The sequence below is a fragment of the Rhamphochromis longiceps genome, linkage group LG16 (assembly GCF_057381845.1).
Source record: "Rhamphochromis longiceps isolate RC_006_pf linkage group LG16, R_longiceps_female_GT1.1, whole genome shotgun sequence".
NCBI classification, from domain to species: domain Eukaryota; kingdom Metazoa; phylum Chordata; class Actinopteri; order Cichliformes; family Cichlidae; genus Rhamphochromis; species Rhamphochromis longiceps.
In genome coordinates, this window is record NC_140572.1 from 23,532,171 (window position 1) to 23,549,260 (window position 17,090).

General features: G+C 38.3%; 1 protein-coding gene across 2 annotated transcripts; it reads left to right on the top strand.

Annotated features, from left to right (window-relative positions):
* Positions 1–380: 380 nt before the first annotated feature.
* tlk1a (tousled-like kinase 1a) lies at positions 381–17,065 on the top strand. Of its 2 annotated transcripts, none has more exons than XM_085385342.1 (22): positions 381–719; positions 5,506–5,627; positions 5,719–5,790; positions 6,169–6,207; positions 6,651–6,726; positions 6,842–6,885; positions 7,123–7,218; positions 7,311–7,397; positions 7,489–7,581; positions 7,731–7,841; positions 7,939–8,075; positions 10,215–10,403; positions 10,595–10,661; positions 11,827–11,924; positions 13,299–13,380; positions 13,460–13,551; positions 13,650–13,739; positions 13,826–13,995; positions 14,124–14,259; positions 15,576–15,687; positions 15,763–15,870; positions 15,958–17,065. In XM_085385342.1, the coding sequence occupies exons 2-22, from the start codon at positions 5,511–5,513 to the stop codon at positions 16,126–16,128; spliced, it is 2,187 nt and encodes a 728-aa protein (XP_085241468.1). In that variant the 5' UTR covers positions 381–719; positions 5,506–5,510; the 3' UTR covers positions 16,129–17,065. The 2 variants fall into 2 exon arrangements, with proteins under 2 accessions (XP_085241468.1, XP_085241469.1); XM_085385343.1 differs by having other exon boundaries at positions 410–442.
* The last annotated feature ends 25 nt before the right edge of the window (positions 17,066–17,090 follow it).

Consider the following 17,090-nt stretch of genomic DNA (forward strand, 5'->3'; position numbering starts at 1 on the left):
TTTACTCTAATTTATGCCTGAGAGTAGAAAATAAAAATTATTGCATTGTATCTAACTATTAATCTTGAGTATTTTTATAATTATTATGTTAACTTTCAAGCGTTTTATGTATTTATTTATTTTAATTCTTAATTAAATAAATTAGTTTATTTATTTATTGAAAAGAGATTTTTTGATATGCCATGCTATGACAGTTTAGTACAAGGAAATCGATCATTTCATTCGTTTAAAAGTCATGTCTTGACCCTTTGAGCATCGTAACCTGTAAAAATAAAACATATGGTGTTCATGTTTTCGTATGTTGTCGCTGACGCTGGGGGGGGGGGAAATGTTTCGCCCTCGCGATAAGAATTTTGCACACGATGCGTGACGTTTCATAGCCAACCACTTGAAGACGGAGAGGTGGGCCCGGAGCCCGGACTCGCTACTGAGGTGTGAAGAGGTTTGTGTCCTTAAAACACAATAATTAGACATTTTCACCTACTGGCAGTCACCGTGCCCTTCTAAAGTCACACAGGGCACGCCAGTCGGTCAGTTTTTCAGTCAGTGTTAAAGCCTACCCATGTGCGCTGCAGCACCTACACACGAAAAGTAGCTTGATGAGTATCCAAAGTAGTGGAAGTTTGGAGGGGACGCCATCTTTGGTCCCAGCTCTCCACGTCCCCAACACGGACTGTGTTTTCAGCTACATACCACGGCAGTGGTGAAGGTCCAGAAAGGTATCGTGAAACATTTTAAGCCGCACGTCTTTTCTACTTGTTCGTGTTGTTCTTTTTGTGCATATAGAAGGGAAATTCTATTAAAATGACCGAGCAAATCTTGGTGGCGAAATCTGCTCGCTAGCTAACGTTACTCTAACGCGTCAGCTCCAAAGTCCATTGAACCTGTTTGGCTAGCTACTAGCACCGAAGACACAGGACCGTCTTTCTGTGCCCAGGCCAGTGCAGTAACCTTAAGACTAGTGCAATGGCGATTAAGCTTTGTTTTGAGCAGAAATGTAACTGTGGTAGTCGATGCATCCTCCATTAGGCATGCTGCCTGTTTAAGAGCACACATTAGCCAGGTTACCGATAATCATGTGCAAATGGAGATAATCAAGCAAATTCTAGTAATGCTTAGTGGATTGGCAGCAGCCAGTGCAAAGGTGTGCATCGCATCGTTAGCAATCCTTTGTGTGTTAACTGCTGTTTTCCTTCCATCAGTGTCCACATCATCTACATGTGTAAGTGGTGTTGTTTGTCATCTTTACGGTACACAGGGGTCTTGCATCGGCTTTTATCCTGGAAGTATTTGTGGTCTGTAACTAAAGCTAATGCACTGGATGCTTGGTAGCCTTGCTTGACCTTAGCTTTTCACTCTAAGTAATACTCAGTGTTTGTGTAGAGATGACAAGCAAAACTGAAGGAGAACTTATGGCTGGGCTATGCAGCATGCCAATCATAACGCCATAAAATACATCTGTAGTTGGCACTTAATGTTAATATTGCTTCCTGGACGTTAGTTAACATTGGCTGTTGTAATGATGGAGGACTTTACCCAGCCTAGGACACCGATGAATCTCCCCACTTCGTTTTGTAAACACAGATTGACATAAATTAGTAATAGCTGACTACATGAGAATGAGACTATAATTTATTTTGTTCATTTTGTTTTCAAGTTTTCAATGAATGGACTCAGACTGTAATGGCCTGTTCATCTAATGTCAGTTGTTTTTTTTTTGGTTTTTTAAAACGACTTTCCAAATGTCTGCCATAAACAGGTGGTCAGCTTGTCTGCTGAGCAGCATGGAGTTAAAACACATCCACACCATGAGCTGTAAGGGTTCAACCGCTAGCTCCCGCAGGGGCTTGAATATAGATAATATTTATGCTCTGAGGCCTTCATGTTTGAAACAAAAGCAAATCCTTGAGAAACAATACGCAGCTCATGTGTATTTATGACGTGAAACTGGCATAAACATTTGGGGAGATGTGGTTATGGATCCGTCTCAGCAAAACCAAGTCATAAAAATGCAAAAGTATTGGTTGATCGTCTACAACATTGGACATTTCAGAGCTTATGCAGAAATGATAATCATCACTGAACGTAGAAGCCAGTTATTCCCTGCATGTGTTAGATTTTCTAATTAAGCGGTAGTGAGGTGAAAATGGTGCTAATCATTTGAATGAGTTGAAAATGAAGCCGATGTATTAAGGCGCATGCGATATTTAGTTACTATATACAGTGTTGTGTAAAATCAAAGGGCTTCTTTTTTTGCTTATTTTTCCACACATGTTTCAAATCACCCAAAAAAATGGGTAAAGGTAACCCAATTAAAAACAAAATGCAGTTTTTAAATGATTACATTTTTTAAGGGGGAAAAAATGATCCAAATCTGCCTGGTTTGTTAATCACAGTTAATTTATTATTTAACTTTGGTTCTTTGGTTCTGTTTAATTTTGATAGCCACACCCATATCTGATTACTACCAGACCTGTTGAATCAAGAAATTGCTTAAAAACAACCTGTCTGACGAAATGAATTGGGCTGAAAGATCTCATCTAAAAGACACTTAAGAACAGGAGAGAAACAAAGTCGTTGACATCTATCAGTATGGAAAGGGTTATAAAACCATTTCTAAGGCTTTGGGACTCCAGCAAACCATGGTCAGAGCCATGAAAACCTGGAACAGTGGTGAACCTTCCCAGAAGTGGCCACCTACCAAAATTACTCCAACACCGTATCGACTTATCCAGGAGGTCACAAAAGCACCCAGAATAATATCTGAAGAACTGCAGGCCTCACCTGCCTCAGTTAAGGTCAGAGTTTGATTTGATTTAACAACAGGAAAGCGACTGGGCAAATAAGGCATCCATGGGAGAGCTCCAAGGTGAAAATCACTGCTCACCAAAATGAACACAAAGGCTCATCTAATGTTTGTCAAAAATTTCTTTGGGCTGCTTCAGGACCTGGATGACTTGGCATAATTGATAGAACTATGAAATCCAGAAAATCCTGAAGGGGAATGTCCAACCATCAGATTGAATGGGTTAAAACAAAACACACAAATAAAATCAAGGTTTTGGAGCGGCCTGAAAGTCAAAGTCTGGAGATGGTTTGGCATGACCTTAAACAGGCCGTCAGTGCTAGAAACCATCCTGTGTGGCTGAATTAAAACAATTCTGCAAAGAAGATAATAAATGTGAAAGACTCATTGCCAGTTATCACAAATGCTCAATTGCAGTTCTTGCTTATTAGGTTTAGTGGACAATTACTTTTTCACACATGGTGAGGGTTTGGATACCTTTTTTTTTTTTTTTTTTTTTTCTCTCTCTCTCGCTCTTTCCCTTAATAAATTAAGTCACTGTTTAAAGACTGCTTGGTACAGATAGTTTTCACAGTGCTATTTATAGAGGAAAAAAGCAAATATTCTCCATAAGGTTATTTTATTTTTTTTTTGCTCTTAAATTGATAAAGCTGCCACATGCAGAAAAACATGGTTAGCTGTGTTAGGTACGTGACCTGCAGTAAATGATTTCTCGAGCAGAATTTAATTGGGAAATTACAGATCCACAAACATGACAATGTTAGGAAGAAACATGTGCGGGTTGCCTAATTTTTATTTATTTATTTATTTTTTAATAAGGTATTTCTCAGTAAAAAACAAAAAAACAAGGTCTATCGGGTGGTTGCAAAGGGTAGTTAACATTATCAGATTCATGACGGTTTGACCTTTTTATTAAGTCTTAATCAAGAGGTTAGGGCAAAGTAGTGATTATAATAAGCTAAGCAGATGCATCAGTGTAATCATTGTTATTTTATATCTTGCTTGCAGAGCATAAATATGACAGTATTATGCACGTATTGATCAAATTTCAGTGAGGCAAATGCTGATTGTGGCTTACAGTTCCATGGCTTCTGTGGTGCTAGACTTGATGCATAGCACCACAAATACTTCACTAAGTGTAACTATCGATCACAATATAGTGTTAGTAAATGTAAATTAGAAGACTACATTAATAACAGGTCTCTTTTCAGCTTAAATGTGTTACTGAATACACATAAAGATAGCAAATACATCAGTTAAAAGTTTTCAGATAGAATTTGCCTAAAGCGATCACCGTGGTGGTTATTTAAAAAAGGTAACGGACGCTTCTCTGTGGAGGTGTTGATAGCATGCTGGAAGTAAAAATATCCTAGCCTGGTTAATTCTTAAAAGTAGCTATTGACTTTTCAGAAAATTAAAGTATAACAGCACGTTGGAGCTGTTTTTGTGAATGACACGATTGGTAAAGAAGGGATTTTAATTAACGACAGGACACGTGATTCTTTTTACGTTAGACACACTTCTTTTTTTGTGTGCTTATCTGGGAAATGGCTTCATGTCAGTATCGTTTGGCGAGCCAGCTGTATTCTGTCTGTTACAACCCATTTGTTAAGTTGCTTTGTGTTTGCAGATGTATTGCAAATCATACCATAATAGGAGACAGGGTTTGGTTTGAGAGGATGTAATAAATTACTTTTTGTTTAGCTGTGTGCGCAAACTGTTATGTGAAGTCCTCAGGGTCTAAATGAAGTGCAGATTCAGTCCTGAGATCATTGAAGATTTTATTTTTCATGTGAAACTGTGTGGTTTAATTTGTATTTGTTATCTGGGATAATCAGGGCAATCACGTTTGAATTGTAACTATTTTTTCTTTCACTCCATTTAGAGAGACTTTTTTTTTTTTTCTGTAGGTTTCTTCTTGCACTGCTGAAATATTTTAAGCAAAAGTACGTGTATTTTGGTTTCAGTGGTTTGTAATACATATCCTCCAACAATTCATGTCGCTGAATGCTACAAGATGACTTTTTATCCTCGATCTTTAGTTCACATTTATAATCCTAGCTGGTATAATTTTAAACATATTCAGTGCGTTCTTGTCTTTCCTACTCTTAAATGGATTTTGAAAATCCCTACCTACTGTACTAAGCTTGGATGCAGTGCCAAACCTCCATAACCCTTTCAAAATGGTTGTCTCATTACAGCACAGATTTAGTGAGCAGGCACCTCTGAGTCTGCAGCAACACCAAAGCCCATGGTGCTCCTGCATCATTCCCGCAGGAGCGCTGTGAGCAGCATTGCCTAGCATTTGAAATGTTGCCCTTGGATTCTCATGATTTAAAGAAAAAAAACAAAACAGAAAATTTCTGAATGTGGCCTCTGCATTTGGAGAATATAACGCGTTCTTTTGAATATTTTTGTTATTTAAGTATTAGGCTTTTACCTGTAGAGTTGGTGTAACCATAATCACAACTAGCTTATCTCTTCAGTACTTGATGAATAAATATAGCAAAACCTGCCTTGGGGATGCCACTAGGGAGCGGGCAGAAATTTGGTCTCGGCCTACATTCTGATCTAGACTCAAATCTCATAAGCTTACTGCTGCTGTGTCATTTGCCCACTCGAGTGGGCAGTAAATGGGTTCAATTAAGCTGATCGTTGAATAACGGAGACACACTGTGATTTGTTGCTAATCCTCCCAGGCACCATGGAGGAGCTGCACAGCCTGGACCCCCGGAGACAGGAGCTGCTGGAGGCTCGTTTTATGGGCGGAGTCAGCGGCAGCACAGGGGGCAGCACTGGCAGCGCAAGCGGGGGAACCAAAGTGAGTCAGAAATGAGGACGTATTTATTTATTGTTTAAGTGTTTCCTATTGTAGTGTTGACTCGGTTATTAATTGTCTCTCTTTATTTCAGGGCTTGACCAATAATGAATGTTCAAATCACAGTTTTGGGAGTCTAGGATCTTCAAGTGACAAGGAGTCGGAGGTAAATATCTTTAATCCTATGTGGGAGCTACTCTGATCACATTTACACTGTCCAGATTAATCATGCTTGACACAAGTGTTTGTGTCCTTTGCACGCTAATCTTAAGCATTCCATTATTATATAACCTTTATTCTGGAAATGATACCAATATTTCCAGTATCAATATTGTTAAATTAAACAATATATTTTTAATGTAGTCTTGAACTGTCATTTACTTGCATACTGGTGGTTATTTTATACTATTAATTAATAATTTTTTAAATAAAGATTTTATTTAATAATGAAGTACACTTGCAATAAATGCTTTTCACTGTTAGTCTGGTCACTTATTATCCATGGGTAATAAGTTTTGGTCTAAAGCTTTCCTTGTCATTATAGGGGTCTGATGTGAAAAGAGGGAGCTCTCCTGCTTATTCGGTGGGTAATTTATCAGATCTGAAAACGAATATTTTGCATTTAAAGGCTGGAGATTTGTCTGGTCAACACTGGTGTTTGCAGTGATCCCTCTAGGTTCAACATGACCGAAACAATGCTATTTATTTATATTTTTCAAAAGACCAATATTTATAATGGAAATATTTTTCAGATATTAGGAAAGTACTTTTATTATTCCAGAACTTGTTGCATTTCTTGACTGTTGTTAACCTGGACTATTGGGGACTTAAAAAAAAGGCCGTTACAGCTCCAAACATCTATTGTAATATTACTTATTCTGTATATAAAGCATGAATATCTATAAATACCCATTGGAAACAAAAAGCTATCACTATATAGAGAATACAGCAGCAGTTCAGGTTCAGAGTGTCCGTTGTGCAGTAATCATACTGTAAAATTATACCAAATTAAATTTAATGTTTCAGACCCCAGAGAAGAAACAGACTGAAACAACTAGAGGCAGAAAAAGGAAACCTGAGATCCAGTCAGAGAGCAGCCAAGGTAAGTGTTGTTCTGTTATACCGGTTATAATTATTTTACTCCTGTTGTTTGTGTTATTCCAATAAAATATGTTTGATAAATCACAACACTCATCCCTGCTTTCTCTTGATTTTAGGAAAATCAACTGTGCGGGGACCCAAAATAAGTGATTATTTCGATGTAAGTTTTGTGTCAGATATTTCATATATGAAGTATGAACAGTATACTTCATGGCACTATAGATGAATATATAGTGCCCAGAAAATAATGTGTGCTATATCAGCCTGTTGAAGATCTGAGGCGTAATCCATTTCCTGTCTGTAACCACATTACAGTAAAATAAAAGGACCCACTGGCTGTCTACTGTTACCAGATCTTAGGCAGCGGTGCTACTTATCCTCTCTTTTCATCTTGTAGTTCCAGGGAGGAAATGGGTCCAGTCCTGTCAGAGGTCCCCCACCAGTGATTCGTTCGCCCCAGAATTCACATTCCCACTCGACTCAGGGCACTTCTGTAAGCTGTGATAATAACAAAATAACTCTTTTGTAGCTCACCATAGTGTTGACCTGTTTTTAAATAAAATATCATCACTCTCTGTGTTCTAGGTTAGACAAAATAGCTCATCTCCTACTAGTCTGTCTTTTGGGGACCATATGGCACATCCAAAGCAACTAGCAGTCAAATTTGTTCAGGTGAGGAGGTTGTAACCAAAGCCTTTCTGCATTCACTCTTAAAACATGTTTGATATGACAAGTGTTTAACTCCTTTTGTTTTTCACTCCAGACTGACCTGACAGTGTTAAAATTGGCTGCCCTTGAAAGCACCAAGAATCTAGACCTTGAGAAGAAGGAGGGCAGGATAGATGACCTGTTAAGGGTAAGAGGGACATCTTACTGTTTTATTGACTGAACAAGTTTAAAAACAAGGTGGATAAAACTTCCCAGAGTTCAGTTTTATAGTAAATGTGTTTAGTAAAGCATTTTGTTTCTATGTCTGCTTATCCAGTGTCATTTTCTGCTTCACAGGCAAACTGTGATCTCAGGAGACAGATAGATGAACAGCAAAAGTTACTTGAGAAATACAAGGAACGCTTGAATAAGTGCATCACCATGAGCAAGAAGTTACTTATAGAAAAGGTAAACAAGCGTTTTTTCTGTAGCCTGCGTTATTAAAATCAGGAATGTTTGTGTGGCTGTGAACCTGCATGCTGTATTTTATGTTGTTGTTGTTCAGAGCACCCAGGAGAAGCAGGCCTGTCGGGAGAAGAGCATGCAGGATAGACTACGTTTAGGCCACTTTACTACAGTGAGACATGGGGCCTCATTCACAGAGCAGTGGACAGATGGCTATGCCTTCCAAAACCTTGTCAAGTGAGAAGCTTTTAAATTGTTTATCAGTTCAGTTCATTTTTATTTCAAACATTTCAAACATGTGCCTTCACAATCATTACAAAATATCATTCCATTATTTGTTTGAAAAGGAGTAGGCTGAAGTATTTACTTATTTGTCCCTACCCCCTCAAGTTTTACCTCTCATTCATTTAATTTTTTTTTGTCTTAAATTAAACAAACAACATATGAAACATATGAAGTAAAACAAAACATAACATACATAAATCAAAAACAAGAAATTAGCAAGCCCCACCACAGTATAGTTTCTTTCATATGAAAAATACAGAATGTGTATATTTGCAGATACACAAGTTATGGAAAAACAACAAACCAAAACAAAAAAAAAAAGAACCGCAACACCATTACCAGCAACATTACCGTCCTGGGTTAACCCCGTTTTCTTCATTCTTATACTTATTTAAAATTAGGTTTTTATATTTTACTTTAAACTGTTTTATGTTTTGACTGTCTTTTATTTCTTCTGTTAGACTGTTCCATAATTTAACTCCTGCAATTGAGATTGACATAGTTCTTAAAGTTGTTCTAGCACTTTGTATTTTTAAATTCCATTTCCCTCTTAAGTTATACCCACCTTCTCTTTCTATGAACAATTTACAGATTTCTTTGGGAAGCAATTTATTTCTTACTTTATACATTATTTGCACTGTTTTAAGCTTCACCAAGTCTTGGAATTTAATAGCTTGCATTTTGACAAAGAGTGCATTTGTATGGTCCCTGTACCCTACATTATTTATTAATCTAATGGCCCTTTTCTGTATTGTAGTTATTGTTTGTGTGTTACTTTTGTATGTGTTTCCCCAGACCTCTACACAGTAGCTCATATATGGCAGTAGTAAAGCACAGTATAAAATGTGCAGTGCTTTCTGATCCAACATATGCTTTGCTTTCCCCAGGACGGCAATGCCCCGTGCCAATTTCCCCCGAACATAAGTAATGTGTGGCTTCCAACAGAGCTTGTGGTCAATGATCACCCCAAGAAATTTTATTTCATTTACTCTTTCTAAATATACATTGTCAACACATATTTCTACTTCGATGTTTTTCTTTTGGTTTCCAAACAACATAAATTTGGTTTTATCTAGATTCAATGATAATTTATTTATATCAAACCACTTCTTTAATATCGTTAATTCCTGTGTGATCATCCCCAAAACCTGTGGCAACTCCACACCTGAACACAGTATATTTGTGTCATCTGCAAATATTACAAACTTTAAAATCTCCGATACTCTGCAGATATCATTTAAGTACATAATAAACATTTTTGGACCCAGTACTGAACCTTGAGGTACTCCACAAGCTATATCCATCAAATTAGATTTATATTCATTTATTTGTACATATTGTTGCCTATTCCCTACATAGCTTTTTAACCATTCCAAAACCACTCCCCTAAACCCGTACTTTTCCAGTTTTTTTTAATAGAATTTCATGATTAACAGTATCAAACGCCTTCTTTAGATCTAAGAAAACTCCGAGCGCATACCTCTTATTATCCATACATTCCGTTATCTTTTCCATTAAATCTATCAGTGCCAAAGCTGTTGATCTGTTGCTTCTGAACCCATACTGACTATCTGTCATTAATTCATATTTTTCCACAAAACTATCAAATCTTTTTATGAAGAGTTTTTCCAGTATCTTAGAGAACTGGGAGAGTATTGACACTGGTCTATAGTTTGTAAAATGATGTCTTTCACCGGTTTTGTAAATGGGAATAACTTTAGCAACTTTCATTTTTTTATCTCCCATTTATTTATTAAGCTTTGCATATTTTAAGTTTAGCTCTCCATGTACACCTTAAAGCTGCACATTACATGCACATTTAATTCCCCTGCTACTGAAAAGTTGGGGGTTGTAAGCTCAGCTCCAAGGCTTCATTTCCTAGGACAGCTGCCACGTCACTTCTTAACATTATTCGCTTAAGAGTAGATTTAACCTCATGTTGTCAAAACAGACTTAGTATTTTTAGTATAATTTCACTGAGTTTTGCATTGCAGCCTTCATCTGCAGTATTTCCATCGTCAGATTCAAGTTGAAAATTCTAAAATGTAGTTGTACCTCTAAAATTAACAGCTTTAATATGTCCTTCGGCAGGCAGCAGGAGTGGATAAACCAACAGAGAGAAGACATTGAGAGGCAGAGGAAACTTCTTGCCAAGAGGAAACCTCCATCTTCCAACAACTCCCAAACACCAACCACAAACTCTGAGCCAAAGCAACGGAAAACCAAGGCGGTGAATGGAGCAGAAAACGATCCCTTTCTAAAACCCAGCCTACCTCAGCTGTAAGTCCACACCCTTGTGTATGTGTTGTGTAGGATCCTTTTCCCCCGTGTTTTGCTTTATTACCTCATGTTTACCAGGAAAGCAGATTTTAACAGCATGTAGCACAGTATTAACTGAAAGTGTTAAACTTAAGACGCACTGTTAAATTAGGCTCATGCTTTGTTTCTATATGCTTTCTTATCCTTGAAAGGCTGACATTAGCAGAGTACCATGAACAGGAAGAGATCTTCAAACTGCGACTTGGACATCTGAAAAAGGTTTGTGGAAATATGAAGCCTGGTAAACAGAATTGTGACGTTTTGTTTGATTGTTCAATCAAGTTAATATAGTTCAGAGTGCCTGACAGATAATTGACAAAGTAAAAGAACAAAATAAATATGCAACAGTAAGAAATTTAAACAGACAAAACATTAATGGCCTAAAAGTAGGATGAATCAATTAAAAAAGATAAAATATTAATAAAAATGTAGATTATAATGGAATAAAATGTATGACAAAAGGCAAAAAATAGAAAAATTGAACATTGCAGTGCTGGGTTTTAGGTCCGATGTCTTCCTTTTTGAGTGCTATACACTTAAACGCATGGCCCTTATTGCTTAGTAACACCCCCTTTGGTGAGAGTGGTTACTTTTAAAAGCCACCTAAATACTTGTTTGAGGAACTTGTTTCCTTCTTCCTGCAAAAGGGTTCTAGTTTTGTCAGATTCTTGGGCTATCTTGCATTCACTGCTCTTTTTAGGTATGACTACAGATTTTTGATGAGGTTTAGGCAGGGGAACTGCGTGGGGCCGAGGCATAACTGTTAGCGTGCACCTCTCAATGTGGCCAACGGTACCGAGCCTTCCATGAACATCCAATTTGAGCAGATGTGGCTGTACAGCAGAGGCATAGCCTTCTCCTACTTTTTGGGCTATGGCTGCATATTTTTGGGCTAAAGGTTGACTTGGTATATTCATAAACCTTTGAAATTTGCATCACCTGACCTTTCCCAGTGGTTGTAAACAAGCCTTAGAAATTGCAATGACCGACGTCTTTGTAAAAGGGGTAAAAAATGCTAATGCTATTTAAAATAACAATAAAGAACTGTAACTTTGACTTTTTAAATCTGTTCATCTATTTAGATTTTAGCTTGTGGCCAAACTTTCTGCATTTATCTCTTCCACCTTTTTCCTCAGTTTCCTGATTGAAAATCCTGTTCCATTAGTAAAGATTGTGCAAAGAATATAAGGTCAATTTACTCATTGTTTTCATGGGAAAAAAGCTTCACTGAAAAGCCCTAACGGACTCTGCACCAAGTCAGATGTTAATATTTAATTGCGAGCTCGTCATGTGTATGAGTGGGTTTTGATGAACTCTCCTTGTAGTCAGTGCTCTGAAGTTCCTTCTGTGCATTTGTGTGTTTGTGTGTTTGAATCATTTATAGGAAGAAGCTGAGATCCAGGCAGAGCTCGAGCGTCTGGAGAGAGTGCGCAACCTTCACATTCGGGAACTGAAGAGAATAAATAACGAAGACAGCTCACAGTGAGTCTAAATCACTTTCCTTGACATTTGCTGCATTGACATTGGAACACGATGTACAAGCAAGGCTACAGTCCTCGTCCACAGTCGAATAATAAAGGGTTGTATTATGTGAAATTAAGCTTCTCGTCGTGTGTTGTGAGACCCACAAAATGAGGGGGGGAAGCCCATCTCTTTTTGTCTGTTCCTTTCTCTGTCACATTCAGTGTGTCTGAACTTGCTGTTCTGATTTATAGACCATTGTGGTGTCAGAATGGGTTAACGCCACCCCCCACCCCACTCCAGCTGGCAAACGGATTCATCCTCTTGAATTCTGAATGAACAGCTCAGTCTGCCATTATTTCCCTGCTAGATCCATGTCTGCTAACTCAGAGATGCATTAGCTATGAGCAAACCGAACAAAATGTCTGTTCTGTGTTTGCTCCTGCAGCCCATAAGTCTTTATGTACTCCAGTATCCGGGGGGAATGAAGACCCAGTGGATTACTTGTATTTGCAATGTCCTTAGAGTAATAGCAAGTGTCCTGTCGTTGGCACATCAAGCTGCTAAATATGGTTGGCAGTATTACATTAATTCTGATTGTATTCACACAGACTACAGCTGTGTTAAAAGTGAAATTAAAAATTATGGGAGCTTTGAGACCGAAAATTAAATTAGAGGTTGCTGTTTTGTGCTTCGGTTTATTGATCACATCAGATTTCTCTCTCCTTATATTGTGTGCTTGCCTGCACTTTACTGAAGAACTTGCTATATAAAAATAAAGGGATTATCACGTATTTATTTTTTGCTTCTTTTGAGAGTGATTGGATTTTGAAATGTGACTGAAATGTTTTCATAAAATCTGCACGTTAACATCTAAACAGTGTTTGAGCAGCTAAAATTTGGACTTTTATAACCAAAACATCTTACTTGTCTTACACAGACGGCCATAGCTAAAATGAGAAGGTGCTAGAAGCAACAGAATTTCTTTGTTTTTTCCCCCCTCATTTATTCATGTCTGTATATCAGCTATAATGCAGTATGCTGCTCCTTTATCTCACTCGCTGAACTCTACTGTAAACCGTCGTGTGCAGCAGTTCATGATTACACCTGTAGTCAGAAAAATGACCTCTTAAAACGTTGCAGAAGCTGGGTGAAATTATTTATCTGTGCAGTATTTGGAGCTGAAATTTGACACCTTCAACTGTTATGCAAGACTTGCCGTTAAGTTTTTAATAAGCAGCATAATGTGACTCTTTGCTCGTCTTTGTAGTGCTGAACCTAAAATAAATTGATCTAGCAAAGCTAATTTTTTATTAATTTGTGATTCACATAGGTCCAAATTTTAATTTTACTCCTCCCTCCTTTTATTATTATTATTTTTTCTCCAATCTAAAGATTTAAAGATCACCCAACGTTGAATGAAAGATACCTGCTCCTGCATCTTCTAGGCAGAGGAGGCTTTAGTGAAGTTTACAAGGTAAGTCATTAAACATGGAAAAATACTCTCAATAAGTGTTGCTGTGCAGGTTTATTCTAACTGTCACTGTGTCGTTCAGGCTTTTGACTTGATTGAACAACGATACGCTGCTGTGAAAATCCACCAACTTAACAAAAACTGGAGAGAAGAAAAAAAAGAGAACTATCACAAGTATGTTAGTCTGTGTGAATATGTTTGTATTATAAGGGAGCACAGCACCTTCCTGCTTTGGTTGCTAATGGTATGATAAATATCATCCTTTTCTACAGGCATGCATGTCGAGAGTACAGAATACACAAGGAGTTGGACCATCCCAGGATTGTGAAACTTTATGATTACTTCTCACTGGACACAGACACGTCAGTCACTCTGCACATTTTATAGCATGTGAAAGGTGTCAAAAAAATGCACTAAGTAATTCTTACTTAATTTATCCGTCCAACAGGTTTTGCACCGTTATGGAGTACTGCGAGGGCAACGACCTGGATTTCTACTTGAAGCAGCATAAATTAATGTCTGAGAAGGAGGCACGGTCCATAGTCATGCAGATTGTAAATGCACTAAAATACCTGAATGAAATCAAACCTCCCATCATCCATTATGACCTTAAACCAGGTAAACACCCCCTTCTGAACAACGGATCAGTCTTAAACAGTTTCCCCCCCTGGAATTAATAAAGTATTCTGATTCTGATTGAGCGTGATTACTGCTGTAGTTCTGACCTAATGTGTTTTGATTTGAAGGTAATATCTTGTTGGTGGATGGCACAGCCTGTGGGGAAATTAAAATCACTGACTTTGGTCTTTCCAAAATTATGGATGATGACAACTACGGCGTAGATGGGATGGACCTGACATCACAGGGTGCAGGAACCTACTGGTGAGAAGAAATGCTCCTAAATCACATTCAGACATTTAAAATTGTCTTTAAATGTTGATTGATGATTACTGAAAAGTAGCAGTAACATATTATAGGCGTACTTCTTTATAAACAAAGATCCCGTATTTAGTTTTGTGCTCTTGTGAAAGTGTCAAAAGCTGTTTGTGAAGTAGACGCTTACATTGAGTGTTTAACATCGTTACAGTCCTGAAACGCCTTAAATGTCGATGATGGTCCTGGTGGAACCAAGTTTAAGAGTGCGTTAAGTGCTTTTAAGTACTCATTTTCAGTTCTCTCCTTGTAACTCACATTTTTAGAGGAATACTTTTGTGTCAGCTTCTTCATACCAGTCATTGAATTGCTCAAGCATAAAGGCATTAACTCCTGGGATAAATGTTGAATTCGGTGTCTTTCAGTGGCAGTGTTGTGTCAACGCATTAAGAGATAATTCTGTTGGCTATTAACAAAGAGAATAGAGCTATATTTTAGCTGTAGCTGAAAACTTGGCATATTTTGACATGCTGTGTAGAGCATCCTTTGAGGAAACTGGACAAAACGCTACAGGTTAGCCATCAGGATGAAATCCTTGGAACCAGTGTCAGACTGTATGCTTGCGCAATGGGTCCTGGGCTCTTCCTGGTGCGTGACAATGACCGGCCTCATGTGGCGAGAGTATGCAGCCAGTTCCTGGAAAATGAAGGAACCGATACCACTGGCTGGTTTTCACACTTGCCAGACCTAAATCTAATAGAACACCTCTAGGACATTGTTTCCATCCATCCAACACCACCAGGTTGCATCTCATACTGTCCAGGAGCTCAGTGATGCCCTGGTCCAGATCTGGGAGGATATTCCCCAGGATAGCATCCCATTAGGAGCATCCCCGACTTTGCCAGACATGCATACAAGCACATAGGACCATACAAACTACGGAGTGTCATTTTGAGTTGTGATGTGTGATGAAATTTTGGACTAGCCTGCTGCATCAGTTTTTCACTTTGATTTTGGGCTGTCTTTGAATTCTCTGTATTGTTAATAATTTTCATTTCCATCAAAGGATGTGGCGTCCTTTTGTTCCTAACATATTACCCAGTTCATATCAGTATAGATACCTGGCATGATTTTATTTATTTCAGCAAGGTATAATGGAAAGAAAAAAGTAGCATAAAATAGGCACCCATTTGTAGTAACAGTACTATTACTACTACTATTTGTAGTTGTAGTAATCTATAAGTAACTTAAAATTGTAAAAACGGTACTGACCATAAATGTGTGTGCCAATCTTGTCCTTTGATTTATGCATATTGTGACATCAGGTACTTGCCTCCTGAGTGTTTTGTGGTTGGTAAAGAACCTCCAAAGATCTCCAACAAGGTGGATGTGTGGTCTGTGGGTGTCATCTTTTTCCAGTGTCTGTATGGAAGGAAGGTAAGGACGATGGCTGGTCTTCTAGCAGTGTTTATGTTAATTTATGCCTGATGATAAAGTTGTCCTTCTTTCCAGCCTTTTGGCCACAATCAGTCACAACAAGATATCCTGCAGGAGAACACCATACTCAAAGCTACCGACGTTCAGTTCCCTGTGAAGCCAGTTTCCAGTAACGAAGCAAAGGTAGCAGAACTTGCACACGGTTGCTGTCTTTTAAATATCATCACACATTATGACTTGTTAATTTTGAATACATTCTTCAACTTTCAGGCTTTCATACGGCGGTGCCTGGCATACAGGAAGGAGGACCGGATCGACGTTCACCAGCTGGGAAGTGACCCCTACTTGCTCCCTCACATCCGGAGATCAAGCTCCTCTGGAAATCTGCAAATGAGTGCTGCGGTCTCAAGTCCAGCCTCCTCCAGCAACATCTCATATTGACAATTTTGAATTGTGACAAAAAAACAAAAATGCGCATAAAAATTTAAAACTTGATGACTGAAGTTGCACCTGCAGAGCTCTTCAGAGGCTTGGGCTCGTAAGAGGAGGAACAGCCAGCGATGGAAGGAACGGGCTCAGGTGGGGGGCATCACCTGGCCTCCTCTGACCTGTGCCAGGCTTCTACTTGTTTACCAGGGCTTGATCAGTTGGAGGGACAGTAAAGGGACGGGTAAAGGACATGGGTAAATGGATCTCGTTGAAGGTCTAACAAAAAAAAAAGCACTGAAACTGACTACATACCTTGAAGAAAATGTGACTGGACACTCGGTTCGGATCTTGCTGATGGACATGGCCTTAAAGGGCCGAAGGGAGACTTTGGCAGGCCACCATTTAGATTAAATAATGTGGTCCTGCCAGGGTGCAAATGATTCAGCTGCTAGAAGTTAATTTACTGTGAGGAGAAGACAGTCATTGTTAAGTAGAACTACAAAGATTTCACCATTGATTGGGTAATTGTTTTGGTTATGTTTTTTGTTTTTCCACAAATTTTAGGCTTTAATTTGAGTTACTTAGCCATGAGAATGTAATGTGTAGCATACAAGTGGCAACTAGTGTCATGTAGATTGGGGCAGCATACTTACGTTTAATGCACAAAATAACCAAATGTAGAAAAATTAAATTGTATTAAAAAAAAAACCCTATGCAGGAATATTAACAGATAAATTGGAAACTGTATATGCTGTACAGGTGAATTTTCAAATTTTGAGCTGCAGCAGTAATGTGTACAAAGAGTTCAAATTTTTCCCAATTTAAGAGTAGTTTCCTGGAGTGGTTTCATTTTGCTGCTTTGTTGCTCTTACTTTTCAAGGGCTTTATGTTCCACTTCGGGTACAAATTGTACAGTTCTGCTAAGAGTGAATAAATACCAGGAAACTTTTTTTTTTTCTCCCCATTGATCTTAG

Bases quoted from the DNA above. Each gene is read 5' to 3' on its own strand.
- tlk1a (XM_085385342.1), top strand. From the start codon at position 5,511: ATGGAGGAGCTGCACAGCCTGGACCCCCGGAGACAGGAGCTGCTGGAG. The intron at 5,628-5,718 runs GTGAGTCAGAAA...TCTTTATTTCAG, and splicing joins GCGCAAGCGGGGGAACCAAA to GGCTTGACCAATAATGAATG. The intron at 7,582-7,730 runs GTAAGAGGGACA...TCTGCTTCACAG, and splicing joins GGATAGATGACCTGTTAAGG to GCAAACTGTGATCTCAGGAG.